This window comes from Pholcus phalangioides, unplaced genomic scaffold (genome assembly GCF_987345545.1).
Source record: "Pholcus phalangioides strain wild (caught in Gottingen) unplaced genomic scaffold, Ppha-v1.0 ptg000011l_1, whole genome shotgun sequence".
In the NCBI taxonomy this organism is placed as follows: Eukaryota; Metazoa; Arthropoda; class Arachnida; order Araneae; family Pholcidae; genus Pholcus; species Pholcus phalangioides.
The window spans coordinates 59,337,681-59,362,007 of NW_028301604.1; the positions used below are offsets into that span (position 1 = coordinate 59,337,681).

At 34.3% G+C, this 24,327-nt stretch overlaps 1 protein-coding gene across 1 annotated transcript in view; it reads right to left on the reverse strand.

Annotated features, from left to right (window-relative positions):
- The window catches only part of LOC149080637 (uncharacterized), a 28,088-nt gene continuing 3,761 nt past the window's right edge, over positions 1-24,327 (reverse strand). Inside the window, exons 2-4 of the mRNA XM_089239802.1 lie at positions 20,764-20,862; positions 1,990-2,154; positions 1-919 (exon numbers count right to left, since the gene is read on the reverse strand). Of these exons, the coding sequence (XP_089095928.1) occupies positions 619-919; positions 1,990-2,154; positions 20,764-20,862 (565 nt within the window). The 3' untranslated portion in view covers positions 1-618. The remainder of the gene's footprint in view (positions 920-1,989; positions 2,155-20,763; positions 20,863-24,327) is intronic.

A 24,327-nucleotide genomic window follows, 5' to 3' on the forward strand; every position in this document is an offset into this window, starting at 1 on the left:
TGAATGAAAAATTATTTTATTAAATATTCATTATTTGAAATTATATGATTGGCTGATAATTGCCTCCAAAAGATATACACCAGTTGCATTTATGAAATTCTGGCAGAAACCAAGATCCTTATTGGAACTTCAGTCGGAAGACTTACGAAAACTATCATCTACGATCTTATTGAAAGCAGTATCTATTCATGAAGTTAACTGTTATTAATCATAACTGCTTTAAACACATATTCACGAGTACAAAGAATCACCAGCAACGTACTGCTGTAAAGATTTTCAGTAGGATTGAATATTTTGTTACCGATATGAAGCAATCTTTTCTTCGAACAGCAGTGGTTTTCAAAAATCATTCTGCTTTCCTTCGCACGTTTCCATTCGTTTTTGTTCATATATAGTCCTAGAAATATACTTTTGTGCAAGTCACAGTATTTGACATTATTTATGCGTTTTATGGCTCGGTTGTTATAAAACATTTTTAGAGCAAGATTTCTGCGCTCAATATGCTTAGGCCACCGAGAAAGCCTTCTGTAATAGTATTCCTGCGATTAAATTGTGATTTAATATGTTCGTGGTCTTTGTTCGTTGCTCAGAAACTTTACAGAGAAAAGTTACTATCCGTTACAATATAACACAGCAAAAGCACTTTGGTTTTTTCTTTATCTTGACCTGTTCAACATTTGTAGAAGACGAAGGAGGAACCACAATACCGTGCTGTATTTCAATAACAGCAGGGGCTGGGGAAGTCTCTGTTATGTTGACTAGAGAATCATCTTTACAGGTTTTGTTTGTGGTCTCACTTTCGTTTTGTTGAGTCAAAGATGCAAGTGACTGACCCGATTGCACTTGTTTTACAAGGCTTTCTGCTTCACGGCTGAGCTCTCCTTCCGGACGAAAAGGATTGTCCACTCCCGTGTTTATACTGTTGGGCATACAGATCAAATCAATTATAATACTAGGTAAAGTAATGCAAGTTTTTTAGTGTTAATAATTTCAAGGTAACTTTCATTAAACACATTAGTTGTTTCATCAGGGCCTGTTTCTCACATGGGCAACGTGCCAAGAACCCACAAATTTTCAGAGCTCTGAAATTAGCTGCCTTTTGTATTATAGGCACGGATTCCTCTCCCCTTCTACGCCTCTGCCTCAAAGAACACTGTATCACCGGAAATACATATTTGCCCGGGGCCCGAACTTATGAGAAACAGGCCGTGTTTCATTAATGAAAAAAACAAATTCCGATTTAAATAGTCAACGCTCGATTTTACGAACCTCCAATTTACGAATTGCACTTTTTTACGAACTAATCTCAAAAAATATGCTATTTCTCTAAAATGTCTCTCCCATTTACGAATTTCTGATTTTGCGAACTAATTTTTCAAGTCCGTACGGGTTCGTAAAAACGAGCGTTGACTTTAATGCTATTCAATTTTTAGTGCCATCACATTTTACGGTTGATGTTTGAACAAAAGTTTGTTTTACATTGGAAGTCAGAAATCTCTTCGAGTACAGATCTATCACTGTAGGAAAGGAAGGCAGAGGCTACTTCACCTACTGCAATTTTATTACATGCAGTATTCACATTTTATTAATGCAAATAGTATTTTCAAGCGTTACTTAATAGCTTTAATATCCATTGAAGTCAAAATCTAATTTCGTTATGAACATTGATGAAGTTTGTTTATAAATGTTGTTAATAGGCAGAAAATTCTGATGCAGTCTTTACTTGAGTTTTTTTTTCGTACTTTTTCTAGCCCTGGTGATTTCTGTAACGCAGCTTAATCATGTTCCAAAGCCAGAGCCATATATATCTCAAATGACCTAATACTAGATGAATCTAGATGGATACACCAATTTCAAACCTGCGGCTGGGTTCGAGAACTATCACAGCACATTGGGAGCAAAACAGTGAAAAAAACAATAAACAAACTCAGAAGATAAGTGCAAACTAAAAAACGCTGCATTGTCAACAATAATCACTATACTACTCACCTTATATACTTCTGGACATCTTCAGATGAAGCCATGGTCGATGAAAGAGTAAGAAGGTTGAATGAAAATTCTGAAGAATCTGGGGTTGTGACATAATGAGGTTTTTGACATTCGTAATACGTCACCCGTACTTTCGCTGGAGGAGTAAGTTGAATGTGTTCCTCCCTAAACACACAAAAGAAAATCGCATAACAGCTCAAAACGTGCTTTTAAGTAAGCAACCGAAAGTTATATTCAAAGTCAAATCACAGAATATATCCAAATTTTGTTTTGGGTTTTACTACTTGTGCAACATTTTAGATGTAAATTATATAAATTTTGTGTTAATAAGTTGTTTGTATTTTTTTTCCCGTCTGATTCATTCAATTTCGAAAAACCACTTCTTTTATTATTCTTTAAACTGATTTACAGAAGCGATTCTGAAAACTTTAAGTATGTAAATGACGAAATTAACATACTAGAAATGCAATTAACATTACATAAATAAAGTAGTTTATTTGTGATGAACACGGTTAAAAGACAATATATTTTAAATGAGAGTGAACAATGTATTTCAGCGTAGAATGATTAAACCAATAGAACGAAGTGAAATATTGAGATTTAAATTGCGTAAAAGTAGAATTTATTCTATATTTATTAAGAATATAATACGACTCGACTAAGCTTTAATATTGTAAACATGATGTGCGTAAATTAAAACAGACTGTTTTAGGCACTATTATATGCAAAACATCTCTCTCATCGAGATGGCAGTGCACGTATACCAGTATCATAGAACTCCAGCGTTCTGGGCTGGAAAACTCCTTAAAAGCGATTCTGGTTACAATATACAGTATTATTGAACATTTTTCCTGAAAAAAAAAGTCAAAATTCTTGTTTCAATTTCCAAAGGTCCTCATTTATATCTAACCACTGGGCAAAATCAGTGAAAATTAATATACACTAGCCATTTTTTGAAACATATAACTGCTACGTTAAAAAACTCGGTCTTTCTATTCCTGAAGGCATGAAAGTGCTAACTTCCAGTCGTCACTTCATGTTTTGTTCACCGAACCTCATGAGAAACCCACTTATCGAGCTTCTTGACTTTGCCAAGTGCTTGTAAGTGATGGGAAACTGTCGAATTTGCAGTTCGTTGTCGTCAATGGTTGGTGCTGAGTGTGTCGACGCGATTCATATTCAAGGGTCAGATCGTAATATTGGAATTTTCGGGACCATCTCTGAATGGCTCATTCATTTACCGTATCCTCACCAAATACTTTGATAAAAGCAATTGGTAATTGAAAAATAAATTATTTTATTACACTCTTTCAGAAAAAAATGAAATTTTGCTCTCATCATCAATACTCTACATAGGCGTAAAGTTATTTAAAAATGTATATGGGACAGTGGAGCAAATACTAGGAGGGAGGAGCAAAATCAGGCCCAATAGAAGCTTAAGCTAATGATATTTTAGCACTTTTAGGAACTGGTGAACGGTCTCAATTTAAACAATAACCAAAAAGAACATCTGTCGTAGCTATAATCCATCATCTGAAACGAGAGAAAGTGTACGCAAATCAGTTTTAGACATATGTTTAAGGCATAACTTTTTTCGGTTTAGCGGAAGTATGGGGAAGATCGTAATAAAAATTGCAACGTCCTTTTCCTCATATCTTGGCCACAAAAACTTCCTCCATCATTAGGTTTAACATCAACGAAGACGGTCTTGCAAGACTGCCGTAAATCCAAAATTAGATCTCACCACCTGGCTGCATAGCAAGCATAATCCAAGATAAAAATAACAAGTGAAGTTTTTTTTTTTAATTTCCGACAGCCAAAATCACGTTCCGACGTAGAATGAAACATTTCAAAGACATTTCTCCTGAGCACGCCCTCCAGAGTTATCAATGACCAAACAATAGATTCAAAATTTATAACACAGTTTTTCTGAATAGGCCCCTTGCATTTGTTAATATGGTAGTTAATTTGTACCTCTTAATTAATCTCTTTTAATTTAATATCCAGTCTGGAGTGAATCATTTGTGATCGTAGTTTTTGGGAGTAAAATTCCTTGAAAATCAATCATTCATTCTGATCCAACATTGTAATACATGAATCTAGCCTCGAATTAACCATTATATAAAATTTTATTCAAGAATTATAACCATTCTAGAATTTTTCCAAAAAACGAAAATGAAATGATATTTTCATTAGATGCATTCAAGTACTCACATCCAATATATACTGTACTAAACAGGTCCGAAAGGAGAAAAAACTTCTGTGGGTGATTCTACAATTAAAATCAGACATGAAAAAATATCTGCAAAAAAATAAACTCAAACTGTGGCAGTTTCACTTCCTTAGAAGGGATGATTGGAAAAAATCTAAAAATTAAAATTTTTATACGCCCCGTAATAGAGAAAAATGTCATTAGTAAGATTTGTGCCTCTTTCTATTATACCATAAGAAATTTACTCCATAAATTTGAAGGAAAATTCATCGAGGTATCAATGATCTTAATTCTTGATTTTTGCCTCAAAGTTAATACCTAAACAATCGTAAAAGTCACGAATTCCAAATATCGATTTTTCAAACAATTTAAAATTAAGGGGCTTAATGCACGCAAATTTTCCAAAAAACACATTTTCGAAATTTTCAATTGTCAAATCCTATGAAATTTTCTGCATTTAACTGTATTCTCCAAGTTTTTTTCCTACCCTGTGCTAGAAATATTTTAAAATATTTTAATATAAACAGCTGGCAGGCATATACATGCTAATGTTTTCTACTAAAATGCTTTTTTCTCAAATTTAAGTTTTTTGTTAGAAAAGAAAAATTGTTTCTAACACCACTCATTCAAATGTCTCGAAACTGTCTCTCAACACTATGTCATTATGTACTTTAACACCAGGATTTTTTTAATTATTTTAAAATTTTTTATGTCACAAAATATGGGTAAATATTGGTGATTTTTGAAAAGGTTGCATATTGTTGAAGTTAAAATTCTATCAATTCTACAAATTCCAACAATTAAAATCCTAAATGTTCGTGTTAAATTGTGTAAAAATATCCGTAGTATTTCAGGGAAAAAAAATGAGTGCTTAAAGTGGATAGAAAATTTTTAAATGTTCCTTAAAGGAAGGAGATTTTTCCCATAGTAAAGCATGGGAAGCCAAGATCGTGCACCAACACCCTTAAAGTATTAAGTTGTAAATTGTTTACGTGTATTATGGAGACACCCAAATTTTAGTGAAAGCCATTTTTTTCGTTTGGGAACCGTATTAAAAACTTTACGGAACTAAAAACAAACCATTCACGAAACTGAAATACCATACTCAATTCCCCTCTTTTTCTGATATTTTTTTATGCATATTTTATTTTAATTTTAGAAATAACAGCTACTCATACTGCATTTAACATCATAATATTAATAACGTATAATCAATTATTACATAACACAGTTAAAAATCATTTTCCACTGAATTTCGCACGAGCAACACCATTTATTATAACGTGATAAAATAAATGGAAGAAATATGTATAATTCTCGAATCTCTTCATCATCTTTTTTTTTCCAATTCCTTGGCAATAAAAAATTTGTGCTGCAACATAAACGTTTTGTTTTATTTTTTGTTTACAGACTAACAAAATTCATACATTTTTAATACATCCAATTAGAGTTTTCACGAAAACAAATTATTATTCAGTGGCGTGTTTGATGATGTTGCAGCGAAAAGAATGAGCAAGATCGTTTTGGTTCAGCACGTGAATTGCCTCCATCGATCTTTCTTGGCTGCTGTTTCCCCCGTTGCCCTTGCACTAGTTTCTCCAAGACCTTCAGTCTACGAGAGTCTGTTGGAACAAAGAAGAAAAATTCTGCGGGTGCGTTCTTCTTTTTCTTCTCTGTTCCCGAAAAAAATGCCAAACATGCTGACTGACTGACGAACTAGAAAAAGGATAAACAGGAAACCAATTCCAGACGAAAATACTTTTTCATTCATATTTTAATTCTTACTCATAAAGTGCTGCTCGGCATTTAAAACGTACATGTTCAACCCGTAGCCCACGATAGTCATCTGATGTGAAACGTGATTTCAAACCTAATTTGATTATTAATTAATTAATCACCAATGTGAGCCAGTCGCAAACTGAATTTAAATTTGAAAACTCAGTCCCTAGTGTACGAAGTCAGTGTTAAATGTAGTGTTATTTATTATATTTTTGTGATTAAACATTGTGTATCATGATTTGAACCTTTATTGTAGTTTCCACTGCAGATGTAAAAGGACATCTAAAAAATATATCATGCGTAAGTCCAAGGGACGGGCCGTAATTAGAAAAAAATGTATTCTGATGCTCGGGGTAAACATCCGTTTGTCACCTTTATTTTAAATTAACAAAGTGTAAATTCTGCACCCCCTAGTGACCAGACCCACCTGTCATTCCTTTAGTCGTTGCCTTGCTCATAGATTCCACGGAACGTGATGCTAGTTTTTGTTTTAAAATCGTCATCGTGCTACTTAAAATTGGAAAAAAAATCCAAAATTATAAAATTGGTTCATTTCATTATTTTTCAAGTCACTTAAATGATCCGTGCTCTCAAAAAGGTTGAACACCCCTGATTTAACTCTTTCACTACCACATTATAAAAAAAATAAAATAATTATCATGTAAATTTTTGGTGTTGGTTCTAATTACTTTTAGTACACAATGAATTAATTAACATGGTACTTGAAAGTTTCGACGCTTACAATAAAAAAACCACCAATTCAAAACATTGAATAACACATAATAATGAGTATTTATGTATTTTAACTACCAAAGGAAGCCATAATCTGTTAGGAAATGTTTTGTAAAAGTAGTGTTTTAGAGTGCAATGCAGTAAACACTTTTACAAGGACGAAACATCTAATTGAATTTTATTAACCCAATCAACTCGTATGACGTAAAGTTCGCGTCTTTTCGTTACTGTGCCTTTAATTCCGTTGTATACGTCACGTGCCTTGTATAAAGTTATATACTTTCATGTAACTCCCAAGATAGCTAACAGCGGGTTAATTAAACATAGTCCCACACTTGTGCTGTCATATGACGATCGTAAAATAGTTATACAGCCTTTATACTTAAAAAAATACCAACGCCCATCAACGTATGCACGGGTAAAAAATTAGTGGTACTTAAAAGTATGTACCATTAGTAATGGAAAAGTTAAAGCAATGATTTGATGCTGATTTTTTTCCACGTATACATACAGCATAAATGTGTATTCCTATATGGCTTTCAAAGCAAAAATTATTCTTCCGATTGTAAAAATTCAATCAATTGTCATAAATTATTAGTTTCCAGAAAAACACCAATTTCATATCCCTCGGATAATCTTTAACTTAAAATATATCAAATAAATTATTGGTATATATGTTACTCGCACAATATCCGTGATCGGTAGATCATAATTTTAACGATGGAACTTAGGACTTACCTATTTGAGCTGGTATAAGCGGGGCCGCAACTAGGGAGAAGCAAGCGGGTATGGTGCCCCCTGTCGCAGGGCAAAAGGAGGCACAAATTTAACCCTTCAACCTCTCCTTCAGCATTACGGGGGGACACACCTAAATGCGTACTTGCCCGGCTGACCAAGTATTTAGTTGCGGCCCTGGGTAAAAGTCCGAAAAATGGAAACGTTTGCAAGCACATTATTACTATTAATTAATAATTTTTTGAACTAAGGAAACTGTATCAATCACAGAAATAAATTAGTGATTAGTAACTAATTGCATAACTCTATAAATAATTAATGAGTATGATGTAAATAGGAATGGTTTATAACCATTTTTCTAACTTTTACTAACTCGGTGGTCACATTGTGACTAGACTGTGTATTTCACATGTTTTCTACATTAAAAACGGGTACTAAAATTGAAGGAAGTACAGTACTAGTGAAGTTAAGAAAACGTTTTTACAGTAAATGAAGAAAATAATCTTTTATACGCATGCAAACAGGGTGTGTATAAAGTTCCTCCGTTTCGAGCTGTCTATAGCCATAAGAATGTATCAGAAAGAAAAATACAAAACTCTCACTCTGTGAGATCGTCATAATGTATGGATGGGAACAGTTTCCTAAGCTCTTTCAAAGACTGAAAATTTCCGCAATGTTTCTGGTGCAAAAGCATTGTTTTTGTAAAACAGACGTCACAGTCGTCAGTGAAAAAATTTGAACGGAAACAGTTCTGTTGAAGATTAGACATCCTACAATGTGTGTGAAACTTGAGAACGGGCTACATTATTTTAAGATTTATCATGTGTTGTAAAATTTATATGAGCAAATACTCTCTGGTTGTGAATGTCGGAACTGATTTAGGCCTATTACTTTACTTTCGATTGTTTCCTGATGTTTTCCTAAAAACGTTCCCAAAGTTTCATAGCTTGCTGATGGATAATGCAGCCTTAACGCATGGACCTACCTGGGCATGGCACAGGGGTCTCAAATAAGGGGAGGCTCGAGAAAAAATCTCTACCCGTGCGAGACCTATTTTTGGTGCTTCCTACCCACATTTTTTAGTTGACAAAGCTTTTTTCGCCCTTTCAACTCGGCCCAAGAGCCGCCTCAACAGGACTGTAACTAGGCTGGGGCAACCGGGGCACTGCCCCTGGGCCCCGAGCCGAATGGGGGCCCCACAAAAGTTAACATTTGCTTTGCATAACAATAACTCTTTCAAGAGGAGCCTCAAGGAAAAGTCTGCCCCGGGCACCGAGAAGGCATCCTTCGGTCGTACGGCCCAAGAGCCACCCCTGTCTCAAGCTCAGAGAGGGCTTAATCACTATTAGATCTGGTTACAATTTTCGACTGCAAGTGTGTAAATTGTAGGCGGCTATTTTTAGCAAGGTAGGGGCCTCAGAAAAATCGCTTTTCTTGGAAGCCTATGATACTGTTAAGATGACCCGGCTGATGGATAATACGGCTGTAAACAGTTCAGAAAAGGGGAACGTGAACTATAGATACTATGTATACACAGTAGGCTCCTAGTTTGTAGGTACTATACACCAAGGTGGCAAACATTTTACAATAGCTGCAGTACATATTGTAAAAGTATTCAGTTTTTGTGTTTAACCACTTGCCTAATGATTTTTTAACTTTTTCTGCTCAGAAAATGTCAGGTTATCTATTTTTTCATTCTATATTCGTATGTCTAAGAGTAGGAGTAATAGACAATTATATAGAAAATCACACCTAATTTTTTAATTTAAAGAATCTTAAAATTCTGATTCACTTATTACCTTTTTTGAGAAATTAAATTTTTTTTCAAAAGCTCTAATTTGAATTTTTTTGCATGAATATAAATAATCTAGTTTTTAAATAGATTATGTAACTAAAATATATTATATATTTATTTAATTAGATCACACAAGATTATGTATCTATGTAATTAGATTACATGGTTATGTATCTAGACATCATTATTACTTTTGGCAGGGGAGTAAGCAAGATTGACCTTTGGAGGGGGCACAAAAGGCTTGGAAGAGCACAAAAATTTTCTCCCCGAGAAATTTTGAGTTACCACGCTTCAAAAAGCATTTGAATTAACAGAAATTGGGGTTGATATAACATATAAAGAGTATTTTTTTCCGATATTTTAATTTTTTGCACCGAAATTTTAATTCCCCCCCCCCCATATTTTGGTTGGCTTGGAGGGCATGGGCTGCCTATGCCCCCCCCCCTACGCGTACACCTCTGTTGCGTGAAGCCCTAGCGTTTGGCAGATTTAGTTAAATATTTACATTTAGTTAGCGCCCTCTAGGGTAAAAAGATCACGATAAGTAAATTTCGGGAAGAAGCCATGTCAGGCAAGTAATTAATACGCGAATATGTTCATCTTAAAAAAAAAATTTTAACTTCCGTATCCATAATACAAAAAAGGGAAAGCAAAATATGCGAAAATCTTTCGTTACTTTTTATCGGCCAATTCAAGAAAGTGGGTGCTACTGCTAAAGAATAATTCAAATCGGATAAAAAAAACTACCCATTTAATTTTTTGCAAGATACAAATATTTCGGACCTTTACCTCAAAGCCATAACGGAAATTATCAACCTGATAATTGTAGTAAGACAATGGTCTTCAAATACATTTAATTCCTTACATCTTCCAGATATTAAAAACTGCTCAAATAGGAACCATTGACGTCGAATTGTTTCTCCAAACATTTCAGACTGTATAAACTGCAAATTGAACATATTTTTTTGAATGCGTGAAACCCGTACCATTTCAAAAGTTTCATCAAGTAAAATGTCAGATGTAAATGGTAGGCTCAACATCAGGGAATCCCGAACTATTTACGTTAGCAGCATTCTGTGAAATCAGATTAGAATTTTAAATATCTCTTGCACACATACACACACCTACTCTATTTAAAGATACATCTACGGCACCCAGAAGTACCGTGATGCGCTTGTTGGGAATCATCGTCCTGTTAAAATATATACTCAATATAATTTTATTCTCCAAATATTCATATCACTCATGGAACTCTCAACTAATCTCACAGCAACCTAGGTTGTCACGGCACACTATTTGGGAAGCACTGCTCTTTGTAAATAAAACTTTTATGCATGAAAAAAATACATCAATATAGTGTTCGCGTTGGGAGAATATAATTTCAAACTGAAACAGAGATAAAAAACATTAGATCTGGTCTGGATTTGACACCTGCCAGCGAATCATTGAAGATTTTTTAATACATAAGTCATCTGAAATGAGTTCCGGTATCAAATGGTTCTTAAATGAACACTCAGAACATTAAGATTTGCTATTTAATCAAAATTCCTTTGTGTCAAGTGATTTAGAAAGAATTTCATTGAATACATTTAAGTTTCATCGAATTTCATCTTCATGGAATTTGATATAGGAAATTAATTTTCCAGCAAATTTTTAGAGCAAAAATAATATATATTACATATATATGATTTAAGCCGTGATCTAACCATTACAAAGCATCTCATATGTTTAAATTAATCTTCTTTTCAAATTCTTAAAACAAGTTCCCGACTCGACAAATTCTATAAATGAATGAAAACTCACAACTTCATTAACAAAAACCTATTTACATAATGGTTATTTATTTATATGAAAATGGTTATTCATTGATAGAAGAATTAACTGCTTTTAAGAACCTACAATTTAAACTTCCATGTCAAGTTGCTGAAATTCTAGTTTATTCATCCATGGGTTGATAATTGTGCCAAAAGTTAAGCCCGTCTTCCTTTTAATGACATGAAACCATAGGAAAACTTGTATAAACTACGCTCACTTTTAATACTCAATTCATAACTTTAAAATTAAATATTTAGATAAGGGTATGTTTATGAAAAAAGAGGGGTTTGATGAATTAATATCGGTTTATTGATATCATATTGGTTTTCTATAAACAAATAAGAAATTGGTGAAATCAGCTGTCAAATATGGGAAAAATAGTGTTAAGTACGTACTTGAGACACAAATTATTTTTATTACACTTTCACTGTAGGTTAAATTGGAAAGCTCGCCAGGGTTTTCAAATATCGAGGTAACAATAATTTTTACAACCGTTTTTCGATTTCTGATTTTTTTTAAGCAAATTGAAGTATGAAAAATGAGTTCTTTTACACTAGTAATTTTAATTTTATTAGGTTTCAGTCTTCCAATTTTCTCTTATTGCTATAGTATGTATATTTTAATAAAAGCCATTATACAATAAAAGCCACATGTTTGAGTTAAAAGTTATTTCCTAGGAGAAAATAAGAGAAAAAATTAAAACATAGATTAAGATAAATTGACAAACTCACACTTCTGGTGGTGACATGTCGTCTTCGTTGAAAACCATCGTTATGGTACCGATTTTGTTATGAATACTCCAGCAACTTCCATTTCTGTATTTGTGGGAGCATGTTTTACCGGCTATAATTTTCAAACATGACTCGTGTAATGTATTGCGCAAGTATCAAATCCCACACTCACACTTCGTCAACCGCTACGTGTTACGTTAGTTCGTGAATAGCACCAACAGTGAAGAGGCATCTCATCTTTTTTCAAGAGCATCTCCAGCATCATCATCATCAAAATAATGCTTCCTACTCCAAGCAGCACTTCACTTACTTTCTATTCGCACTCGTCTCCTCATCTTTTGCTGGATTGAACGTCTTATAAGTGGCGAAGGCAGCAGCGTCACCAGTCGAGCAAAATGCGAAACAAGCGTGGGTCGCTTAATGAATAACGATAGCACGATGAAACACACGATGATGAAAAGATGTAAAATTTAATACAGTCCTTTTTGCTCTAACCTAATATCCTAATAACTTTGAACGAATATTATCGCTCGTTGAGATCGAACACATAATCATCAAATGTTCCGAGGGAAAATAGTTATTCCATAATAAATTGATGATGTCGATGATCCCAATTGAATCTATCCTGAAAAAAGCTGAATAAATGTGATTTTTAATGTTCAAAGGAAAAATTCGGGATTTAACCCTTAACCCAGGGGCTCTCAAACTGTGCACCGTGGTGCCCTGGTACGGCTTCAACCTTCGTCAGGGGTGCCGTGGGTGGAAAAAGTTTGAGAACAACCTCTTGTCTATGTCGCCCGAACTGGGCTCGGGCAACTTATAAGTGCAATATTTCTGATTACACGATTATTATTTTTTTTTTTGACGAGTAAAATTGGTTCTTCTTTTCGCCTTAAAGGTGAATTTTTTGAGTTTGTTATCTTTTTTATTGATATGCAATACGAATAATTGATATAATAATAGTTGATATACATACGAAATTCATATAATACACGAAACTAAAACAGGGAAAAAGACTTCCATTTTTCATGCGTTTTACCGAAACATATTCCACAGTTAAGGGGTTAAATGCATGTTTTTTTCGCAATTCTTTTCATAGTTACTGACACGTATAAGAAGCCGAATTGTACTGCTAATACAGGGCCTCAAAGAGGACGCGCAGAGAATCAAAAATCACATATAAAACTAATTATTGAACTAATATTACTTTCCAAAATATATAACTACCTTTTCTGTGATTCAAACTATAGTAAGAAAAAAATTCGGGTGGCAAACTTCAAGGTAAAAAAAAAAAAAAAAATGCAAAAAAAACATTTTAACAAATTATCAAAATCGCAACCACACATGCCACATGCTCTGCAACAAATACAGAGATACTGTCGTTTTTTTTAATTGCGACGTCTATCAGCAAATTCAAAATATAAAATAGAAAGAAGATGACATCGCATTAGGTGCAAAGGCAATTCTAAGTTTTTATCTTCGAACTGAATGCAGTAATGAACGTTTAAAGAACCCTTTGCACATATGCAAAGCAATGCATTTACGGGTTAAATAGACACGACTCAAATTTTAGAAGAAACGAAAAAAAGTTTTGTAACCATTTTATAAAGTTTCCGTTTTCCGTTTCATTTTAGTCAAACTCCTGTTGCTTCCAAATCTGCAGTGCACGCCGCTTAGTATGATCACATCGGGACTCTCTCTGATAAAAATAGGATATTGATGACTATATCCAAAACAAATCTGGAAGTGAGTCGATGATCATAAGTCTGGTTTGGTCGAACAGGTTAACTCCGTTTTTTCCTCACATAACTGGTTGCAAAATTTTCAATCTTCTTGCCGTTTTTTTTTCTCGTATTGTTCTAAAACGGGATATTTTTCCTTCAAGCTAAAAAAAACCAACCCCTTTTTTTTTTATACAGTCGACTCTCTTTAAAACGAGGTATTATAACGACCGGTACGATAGGTACCAAATGTTTCCATATTCATCCCATGTTATTTTTGATCCAATATAATTACCTATATGACCATTAAATGGAATACAACGTCCAAACTCAGCTCTGCCCCACCTCTTTTTTTTTTTTTTTGCAAACGAAATTAACAAAATTGCAAAAGAAATTATCTAAAGTTTTTAGTTTGCCGAAATTGTGTTTGACTTGTCGTTGGATATTGGAGAATTTCGCACATAAGCGTTGCACACAATTAATTTTGCAATTTTATTTTATTATATTCTAACCTGATACATTTTCATTGCAACTGCTTAAATTATTTCAAAATAAATAATATAATTTTTTATTCTGTTCAAATGTGGAGTTCTCTTGAAAAACTTATTTTTTTCCAACTTTCGATATAATGACCTCCCAATATAAAAGCCGTTTTCCGTGTAACAATGGGAGTCGTTATAACGAACGTCAACGGTATTATTATTTAGCCATTGTGAGGAGTTAGAATGGAACTGCCTGTACGTATTACGAATTGAGATAATGTTTTTAATTTACGGTACGTTCCATAGACCCTTTGAAAAAGTCTTTCGGCCAAGTAACTGTGAATCTGTAACTGTCAACTGAAAGAATTGTCCAAGAACTGGAGAAAGGGGATTCTTCTTAACCCTGCATTTGCGTCCACAATAGGAAGTCCATTGCGAAAGAAGCTCTATAGGCCTACATATATGGATCATGGCGGCTACTACCAAAGCCTTAAGCCTTCTACTACTGTTACAAATACAACTGCTTATCTAGGAAGCTTTACTACTACCGTTGGATTGTAAACTGATCACGGAAATGAAGAGATGGTATTTTTTCGGCCTGAAATATACTGAGAAATTGAATTTTCTGGATATTATGTCGAAACTGATACTTGGAAAGAAAAGTGATTCCCTCCGGGAATCGAACCCGGGTCCCCTCTTCCTAGAGGAAACAAATCATTTTTCTTTCCAAATATCAGTTTCGGCATAACATCCAGAAAATTCAATTTCTCAGTATGATCACGGAAATGTTTGTAAACAAAGGAAGGGGGTACACTTTCTAATCTTCTACATAGTCTTGCAAGTTGATAATGATAACTTTCGGGATGGAAATAAGTCTCTCAACTCAGCTTCGAAATGCCCAAAAAAAATCTTTCGACGGAAAAAAATTGATAATAATAAACCCAGATTCTGTTAACTATAAACGAATTTTTTCTATGTTACGATTTTGGTCCGTTCCGTACTTTGCATAAGTGATAACAATACCCAAATGACAACGGGATTCCAATAAGCGGCTCCTACTGTATAAGAACATAGGAAGGAAATTATGGTGTTATTTTAGGTTTAGGCCCACGCTATTTATGTAAATGTAAATACACGGTTCTAAATTTATCCATGACTAAATCGATGAACAAGTAGCAATTTATTTCTTCTGAATCTACCTACACAACACCTTTATACTCAAGTTCCTGTATCATTTATCAACTTATTCATCGTTTGATACTCCATTCTGAGGGTAATATAATGTAAATAGGTTATGCAGTAGGCTAGTTCATCGTTGATAGTTTTCTTTCGAATGAAGTTTTTAAAGCGCAATGTAGTAGTCAAAATATGTTATATAGGGAGTGTGGGTAATATGGAATATACATTTTTATTTTTTCAATTATTCCAATTTAAAACATGATAGAAACATGAAATCTCTGTAATTCTATAAAATTTATATTCTTGTCGTTGCATTGACAAGTGTATTGTATTTAAAAATAAATGTTATGTCTGAGAAAAAAACATTAAAAAATCGTTTTTTGGTTGTAATATAGAATGGGGATTCAAAATGAAGCAAACTAATTCGAATTGATCAAAAACAAGATTTAATGAGTCTATGACAATAAAAAATGAAAATTTCATCGTCTGTATTTGTAGTTGTTGATGTAGTGTCACAGTCTATTTACCAGAGTCACAAACGCAATCATCCTTCTCTGCCCCAAAACAGTCAAACCATTTTCGATGTGATTTGTAAAGAATAGCATAGCGTTTAGCGAACCAGGTTCAGACGAGTAGGAGGCTTCTTTTGCACACTCTTTTCTTGAAAATGCGATTTCAGCTATTCGTACCATTAGTACGCTTACCAACGTCGAAATAAACAAACACCGTTACTTGATGGATAAAGAGGACTGGTGCGAGTCTGGTTTGTATAATTGTTTTTCTTTCATTCTAATAATATCTGTCTCGGATCAGATGCCAAACGTGACGTAATAACGTGAAAATTACGCGTCTTGCCAAATCAGAGACAGACGGTAACAACTGATTCTTTTTACGCTGGGAAAAAAAAAAATGAGAATATTTGAAAATTAAAATTAAAACGTAAGAAATAAATGCTATCATCCAAATACATCTGTTGGATGTTAATATTTACGTGTCATGGTTACTATTTCTTATCTTCAACTCCAGATAGATAGAATTCATATTCTACAGTAGGACTTAGTTTTTTCCATATCCATAGTTTTCCATTTTTTTAGTATTTCATTTTGATGATTCACAACGAATAAAACTTTTTGTGTATATTTAATATCAAATATCTTGCTTATCAGTCTTAAATAATTTGTTCATGGTGAAAAGCGAAAAGTAACTGTTAAGAAGCCACCAACGAATAAGGCAGATACACGAAGAATACACAAACTCCTAATGCATTTCGGCACATAATGGGTGGAAAAATGGGAAAAAAATATTTAACCATTTATCACGCTGACAGAGGTTCCCACTTGGATTGGATACTAAATCTTAACTCTTGATGCTCAGTGGAAAAAAAGTACGTCTGTTCACTTCAACCGCCGTGGTCAGAGTGAAGCTGAAGCCTGGGTGTAAGACTAATGCAGCGTCCTGATTGGATGCTTTCGAAATGGAGCTACCCGATTGGTCTATTCGAATTTTCATAGAATTCCCGCTCATAATGTATCTAAGCCATGGCGTTGCATGGGAAGAATTGTTTTTTCTCTCTGTATATATTGTTTTTGAAGCCCTGGCTTCAAAGTTTGTGGGTGTTTTCTCGTTGAAGTCAGAGATGAACTCCCTGAGGTGAACAAAATTATATCTACTGTAAGAAGAGCAACTCGCACGTTTGTGCGTACGAGGTCTGAAAGGGTTACAGTAAACAGTAAATTCATAAACCTAAATGTCAATATGTCAATGGAGAAATACGTATATGTAACGTACGGTGTACGAAGCAAATGATGTACGATTTAGTGTAAAGTTAAGGCATATTTCAAAGAAAGGGTCGATAGAATTAAGTACAGCAGTGGTTCCCGAATTTTTTGAAGCGTGACCCCCTTTGGACAAAAGATTTATCAAATTTATCAATGACCCCCTTCATAAGGTCACCATATGTTCCGGGACATTCCTGATTTTTTTTATACTACCATGTACACCAAAAAACCCTTTTCGAGACTCCTGTTTCCTCTCAGTCTTAATTTGTGTATAAATCATGAATGAAATCAAATTATTTTTCAATATTCAGTTGGCGGAACTGTTTCATTGAAATTTCAAAATACCAATTACACACTATATGATACATGGTAAGTAGCTCAGCTGAGTAAAGGCATTCTTTTTGTTTCGACATGTTTTTATTTACGTTGCAAAAAATAAAACTAAATAACTTATTTTGAAGTACGCGACCCCCCAGGGAGTCGTGACCCACACTTTGGGAACCAGTGAGGTACAACATACAACTTTTAACTATTCGTGTGTCATCTTGTGAACACATACACGAAAGTTTAAACATAGTTTGAAATCCAGAACATATTGATATGAAGTCATAAAAAAAGGCAAAATTCTCGTGAATGAATTAACGTTACTATACAAGCACTTTGTAAAACTTCTATCATCAAGCTTATCATCAGAAATGATTGGAGTTTGGAACCTCTTTTGCAGTATCATCTTGATTAGTATCAAACTGTGATCGCTAGTTTTTTTCTCAGTAATATGGTGGGATGGCGAATGTCATAATAAACGAATGTCATGAAAGTCGTTATCAGCAGAAGAAAAAAAAATAGAAGTATAAAAATCAACAATGTTAGACGCGTCTATTTTATTAATGCAATGATAATTAAACATAAGTAATTTATGTGAAAGCGCTTTGTTGCGCGTTTAATAGTTTAGATTTTATCTACGTTAATTGGCGTAATTGCAAAAACCATTATGCCCAATTTTTTCAACTCATTTGGAAAAAATATTTTAGCACTAAATGTGTGTGTGTGTGTGTGTGAATACCATGCATTAACCCTTAAATGCATAGTTTTAAACTTGTATTGCTAATACTACATGTATAAATTTTGCGTATATTTTCGTAAAAAAAAGTAATAGGAACAAGAAATATAAATGTATATTGTATAAAACTTACACATTTATGTATTTTAATATTACAAACAAAATTATTATACGTTTTTCTTTTAACCCTTAAATTAATAGAATAATCAACATGAAATAAGAACTTGAGCATTTGAGGGTTAGTTTGATGAAAGTAAGCTACCGATATAAAATAGGTTGTCCTGTCAATGCATAGCAATTCAAGGTTAACTCTTCGACAGTGCAATTTATTGCAGAAAAATGCATCAAAAATGGAAATATTTTTCCTTTGTTGTTGTGCATTATATTAATAAAAAGATAGGCGAACTCAATTCGGGCTTCATGGAAAACAGAGAAAAACACTTTTTCTTGCCACAAATGTAATCGTCAAATCACAAATATAAAATTTTTCAGTTGCCCGAACTGGACTCGCGCGTCGCTGTCAAGGGATTCATCTAAACTTCTAAAAGATGAGGGTTCCACAAAGAGAAGCTACGTCTCTTTTATGATATAAATGTCTCGATGTGAAGTGTAGAACGGAGTTCTACATATATAATAATATAATCAAATCAAAATATATATAATTTATATTATATAATCAAAAAAAAATCGTAATAGAAATCAAAGGAGAAAAAAACTAATTACTTAATTACTGATTACTTAATTCCCCCTTGCCGCATTTTACTGGCAAACCGTTTATCCTAAAGACCTACTTCCAATTAGAGAAATTATCCAACTCACTTGCAGAACTCAGATACGTCATTCATGTTGCACAAGGAATTGTATAATTATTAAAATATAAATATTAACTTTTTATACGGAAACACTGTCCTCAAAAACCCAATAAGAAAGTTGTTGCCCTGTCTCTCTTGAGGTCAACAAAAAAAATTTCTACATTTTTAAATGAAATATTTGCAGAAATATCCGAATTCAAAAATCTGAGTAAAGTTGGAGAAAAAACAGTATAAATCAGGGAAATAAGCGTTGTCTGTTAGTTTATGCTGTTTTTTCCCAACTCTTCTCCGATTTTTTAGTTCAAATATCTCTGCGAATATTGCATTTACAAACGTGGAAGTTTTTCTGTTGGCCTCAAGAGAGAGATAGGGCAACAACTTTCTAATTGGGTTTTTGAGAGAGTGCACGTATGAAAAGTTTTTTTTTTTCACTTTAATAACTATACAACCCCTTGCAACATGAATGACGTATCTGAGTTCTACACGTTATTTGGATACTTTTTCCAATCGAAATATGCCACTAGGTTCGCCAGTGAAATACGGCTAAGGTAATTAACCGTTTCGCTTTCAAGCGATTGGCAAGAAATTCGGATGATATCTCCGTTTGACGAATCGGCAATAAATATGGTAACCTTGTCCTAACCTCATTTTAGAAAAAGGAAGGGGAAAAATAGAAAAATGAGAAAAAAAAAACAGTATAATAGATACTATACTCTCTCTCTTATCTGTAATACTTACAGATTACAGATAAGAGAGTAAGTACGAAGTAGGGTTTATCTTTTCACCCTACCCTACCTGTTCTCTTTCACTCTTGTGCACATGTATAAAGTATAAGGATGCATAATGCATTACAAAGCTGCAACAAAGTTTCGCAGTGATGGGGAGAGAAAGAAAAGAAAACAGGGTAACCTGTTTAAATTTATTCCACTGGCGTTTGGACACAATATTATGTCCTTGATCGTAAAGTGGTTAAGAAATCCCCCTAGATATAGGGGAAAGGTGGTTAAGAGTATGTAATTTGTAAACACGTAATTTTTTTGCTGTTGACATCAGGGCAAGTGTAAACGAATAAGACCGAGTTAACATGTGTGTTTTGCAGTGTCTTAAGAAACCGCCATTATTTATAATATCCTTGATGTCTCCAATTTATTAGGTATGTAATTTTGTATAGTAATTGTTGAACGAAGGAATCTTAATATTACTGTATATTGTAGATTGATTAAAGCTATTGAGTTTTATATAACAAAAAGAACATTCTCAACCGAATGATATGGTGGCATTAAAATTTAAGTGTACCAAAGGGTGTTGCTATTTATGTGCAATTTAGAAAAGCAATACACGGCTGACCAAGAGCACGCATATAACTATGCTGCGAGTTTTTTCTGTTAAAATGAAGTGAAATCTGGAAGTGAATTAAACAATGGTCGTTCGAGTCCATGAATACTAGAGAAAGGGTAATTATGCGCATAAAAAAACCCTTAAATCACAGAAAAAAGTCTCTCAAAACTCCATCGAAAAACCGAATTTTCTCAACAAGTTCGACATGCAATGATAAGTCCATCTGCCCAGCCTGTGGTCAAGATTGGATTCAGAGTGGAATATGCAAGGAGTGAAAGCATGAGGAGTGTTCTAGTTACGAGGGCATTCATCACTCTTGGCCGCCTGTCCTCTTACCCAACAAGACGGAAAAGAGAACGCACACGAAATTTTTTTATTTTAAATTTGTAACTCATTAATTGTTTATGAAGTTACCACTTCCATTTTTTTTTCATACCTTTATTTCAAATTTAATAAACCATGTTTTATAAAATTTTTGAGACTATCTCTTCCTTTAGTTCTTAGTTACTCTTTTAGTTTCGTTTTAATAGTCAAAAATTCACTAATGCGTACTCTTATCCACCCCCCTTTTCCCTAGCATATAAAAATGTATAACAAAATCTCACCTTGGTACAGCATGTGGAATGGGCTTGTAAGAAGAGACAACGTCAGTATCAAAAATCACAGTTTCAACCATAGAACCTTTAGAGCTCCCGAACGACACCCTAGAGTGAAAAAAAAATGAACTATGTGGGCGATATCAGTGGTAGACTCGACACAGAAAAGTGTATGTATATTTTTTTTATATATTCATAAAACATCTAATTACGTTCATTAACATTTAATATGTGTAAAATAGGGTTAAATAATTACAAAAAATGTCGATCCTTCTTCTTGCCTTCGTAAACCATCGGTTATTTTTCAAACAATGATTTTTTATGTATTATTTCAAAAATATTTATTTTTATTCTAACTTCTCAAAAAAGCTGCAGATAATACACAGCGTTCTAAATCCACACTAAAAATTTCATATGTTTAAAACGTATAATCCTCGGATTGTATGCAAAAAAATCGTGGTAGCTATTGTTATTAGACACATATTACTTAACATACTGATTAACTAGAAAAGTCATTCTTCACAAAATTAATTATTATTAAAAGAAAATAAAAATTGATAACACACAAAAATGACCACATTCTATAGTAGCGGTTTTCAAACGGTATGCCGCGGCACGGTAGGGTGCTAATCAGGGCCGCAACTAGATACTTTGTCAACCGGGGCAAACCGGCATTTTGGCGCTCACCCCTTACCATGTAGAAGAAGCAGTTTAAGGGTTAAATCGGCGCCCCTACTGGTCCGGCGCCAGGGCACCAGACCCGTCTGCTCCCCCCTAGTTGCGGCCCTGGTGCTAATAGATATCTCGATGATACAATTATATTGGGAATAGTAACAGGCGGTGTTGCCAATTTCGTTGGTATGTCTGATTTCGATTGTGTAGATTTGATTGTCTTGCAATCAAATAATTTTTGCAGGGCCATGTAATTAGAAAAAATAGCCATTTAATTGCTAGTGGGAAGTCTGGTCATTTTCGAAATTTTCTAGTGTATTTTTAGTCTAGTCGGTTTCCAATGTGACGTGGATCGTTTTCACATACCTACGTAAATTCTTTTTAAAAAAGAGTGTACCCCCCGTATTTTTATTAAATTATGAATGCGATATTGAATAAAATCTAGAGTTAGAAATGTGATGGTTCTTTCACATGTATAGTTTGTAACGTCAAAGTCTTTTCTTCTTTCGTCCTACGCAGAAGGTAAAAATTTTGTCAGTTAAATTTTATTGATAAAAAATCTAGAAACAGAATCATTATAGACATGGTGAATGCTGTTTTGGAATTCGTGCTAACCTACGCAGAAGAAATAAGCGCTGTCATAATTTTGAACTTTTCTGCATCTCGATCCTGGAAAAAATTGCAACTGAGGCATACAAAACGTAAACATTCCACTGGATTTCAGCGGTTTAATCAACTTCAGCTGAAGTCATTGGATATGGAAGACAACTTGCTAAACAATTCCCCTTCACATGATTTTTACCAAATTTCCATAATTATTGACATAATATGTATTTTCATGATAATAATGGCTAATATAAATTCTGATTATTTAGATCTGGTTTCTAGTTGTATTTGACGAAGAATCTACGTAGTAGGAAAAATTTTCGACTTTTGACAAAACTAGTAACAGGGCTGAGTGCTCATGCAATGTGTACTTTAGTTTAGTGTGTCGGCACAATGCTTCGAGATCGGAGAGAAGTTTCGGGGAATAATTTAAAATACTGATCTCCTTCCAAAGGATGCCACGAGTATAAAAAAATGGAAATGCCTGGTTAAATGAAACACAAATTATTATTTTTTCTTTAAATATTTATAGTTTTTCCGAAATTATCACTTGCAGCTTTCAAAATGCATTTTTCCATTGATAGAAAGTTCCCCGAAATATCTAATAAGCATCTTGCTTATTATCTAGCTCTATCTTGTACTTCCTTTTGGGATCTTGAATGAATTTTAGGTGTGGGATTTCGGGAGAGAAATACTTGTGAATTTCGTTTTCTAATCCCTCAATGCACTCCAATTCGCTTGTTCATCATCCGATAGAGAATTTAATCAATGACCAGCAATTTTATTTTCCTAGGCGATATTAACACTGAAGTGAATGAGATCGTGATAACGGGAAAAAGTCTGATGATTCTATTATGGCGCTGGCCGTAACTAGAACTTTTGTCAGGGGTGCACCCCCCCCCACTTCCCGTTAGTTGTTGTTGTTGTTTGTCATAGTTCCTTTTTGTTGTTGCTTGTCATAGTTCCTTTTTGTTGTTGCTTGTCATAGTTCCTTTTTGTTGTTGTTGTGTAGGAAAATATATTATTTTTTTTGCTGTTCAAATTCATCCTTCAATTTTGCAACCTCTGAAGCACTAGTTCTTTTTCCCCCGTTACTTGTAATTCTTTTTATTCAAAAAGTAAACTCATATTCATGTTGAGGGAGCAAAAAGGTCAGTTACTGAGTCAAAATCTGTGATTCTTAACCAGGGGTCCTTGGAAAGACTTCGGGGGGGGGGGGTCTGTGAGTTCTGATGAGAAAACAATTAACTCATTGAAGAAATAGATATTTTCTGGATATATTATGCCGAGATGAACTCGGAAAGAAAATTCATCTGGTCTCCGCCGGGACTCAAACCCAGGCCCCCTTGCAGCCCCCTTGCAGCCCCCTTGCAAACCGGACACAAGCATGTTACCATCCACACCACTTTAGAGACACGACCTTGCCTTCCTTAAAAGGTCTTAATAATAAGTTTATAAGTTTATAATTTAACTCATTGTTTTTGTATTGCTATGCACGGAATATTATTTTGTAAATGGGTCTGTGTGCTTCATTTTTCTTCATTTTATTGGAGCAGGGGGTCCGTGGCATAGGCGGAGATAGACTTGGAAGTCTGGGGGAGCACGATGATGATGATGTCAATTCATATATACATATATACATTAGATCAGTCGACTCCACCTTTGACGCTGGGGGGAGGGCAATTCCCCCTACGCCCCCCCCCGTATCTCCGCCCAGGGTCCGTGGACTTACTGGTACAAATTTTCATTGGAACACAAAAAATTAAGAATCCCTGGTCAAACCCCTTCCAAATGAAGCCACAATATTGGCAGTATCCCCCAGATCGATAACATACTCACATACAGTACCAAAGGATGTTCAGAGCTGTCGTGATTTCGATACCTGATTCGTCCATGTCAGAATCTTTCCTGACGTGGAGTCACAACAGAAACGGAGATAATATGACCACACAGACAGTTCCCCTACGAGATGTTAGTGCACCAACCCCTCGTCGAAACATAATATAGAACCCTGCCATTCGGATGTGGCAATAAACTGTAGATCCCGATCTGATTAGCCCTCCTGTGCAAAAAATAACCATGGTGCGACAAAAATGGTCAATAATTCAGCCAACCACCACTGTGGCAGCAGTGGAGTTCGAGCGTTGATCTTCGCGAGGATCACACAACTGAAAATCGGCAGAAGTTAAACTAAAATTGGTTTACCAACTTCAAGCTGCGAATGTGAGCCAATCTCCAAATTAAAAAATCACCACATACCGTAAAAAAATACAAATATTCAATCATTAAACTTCA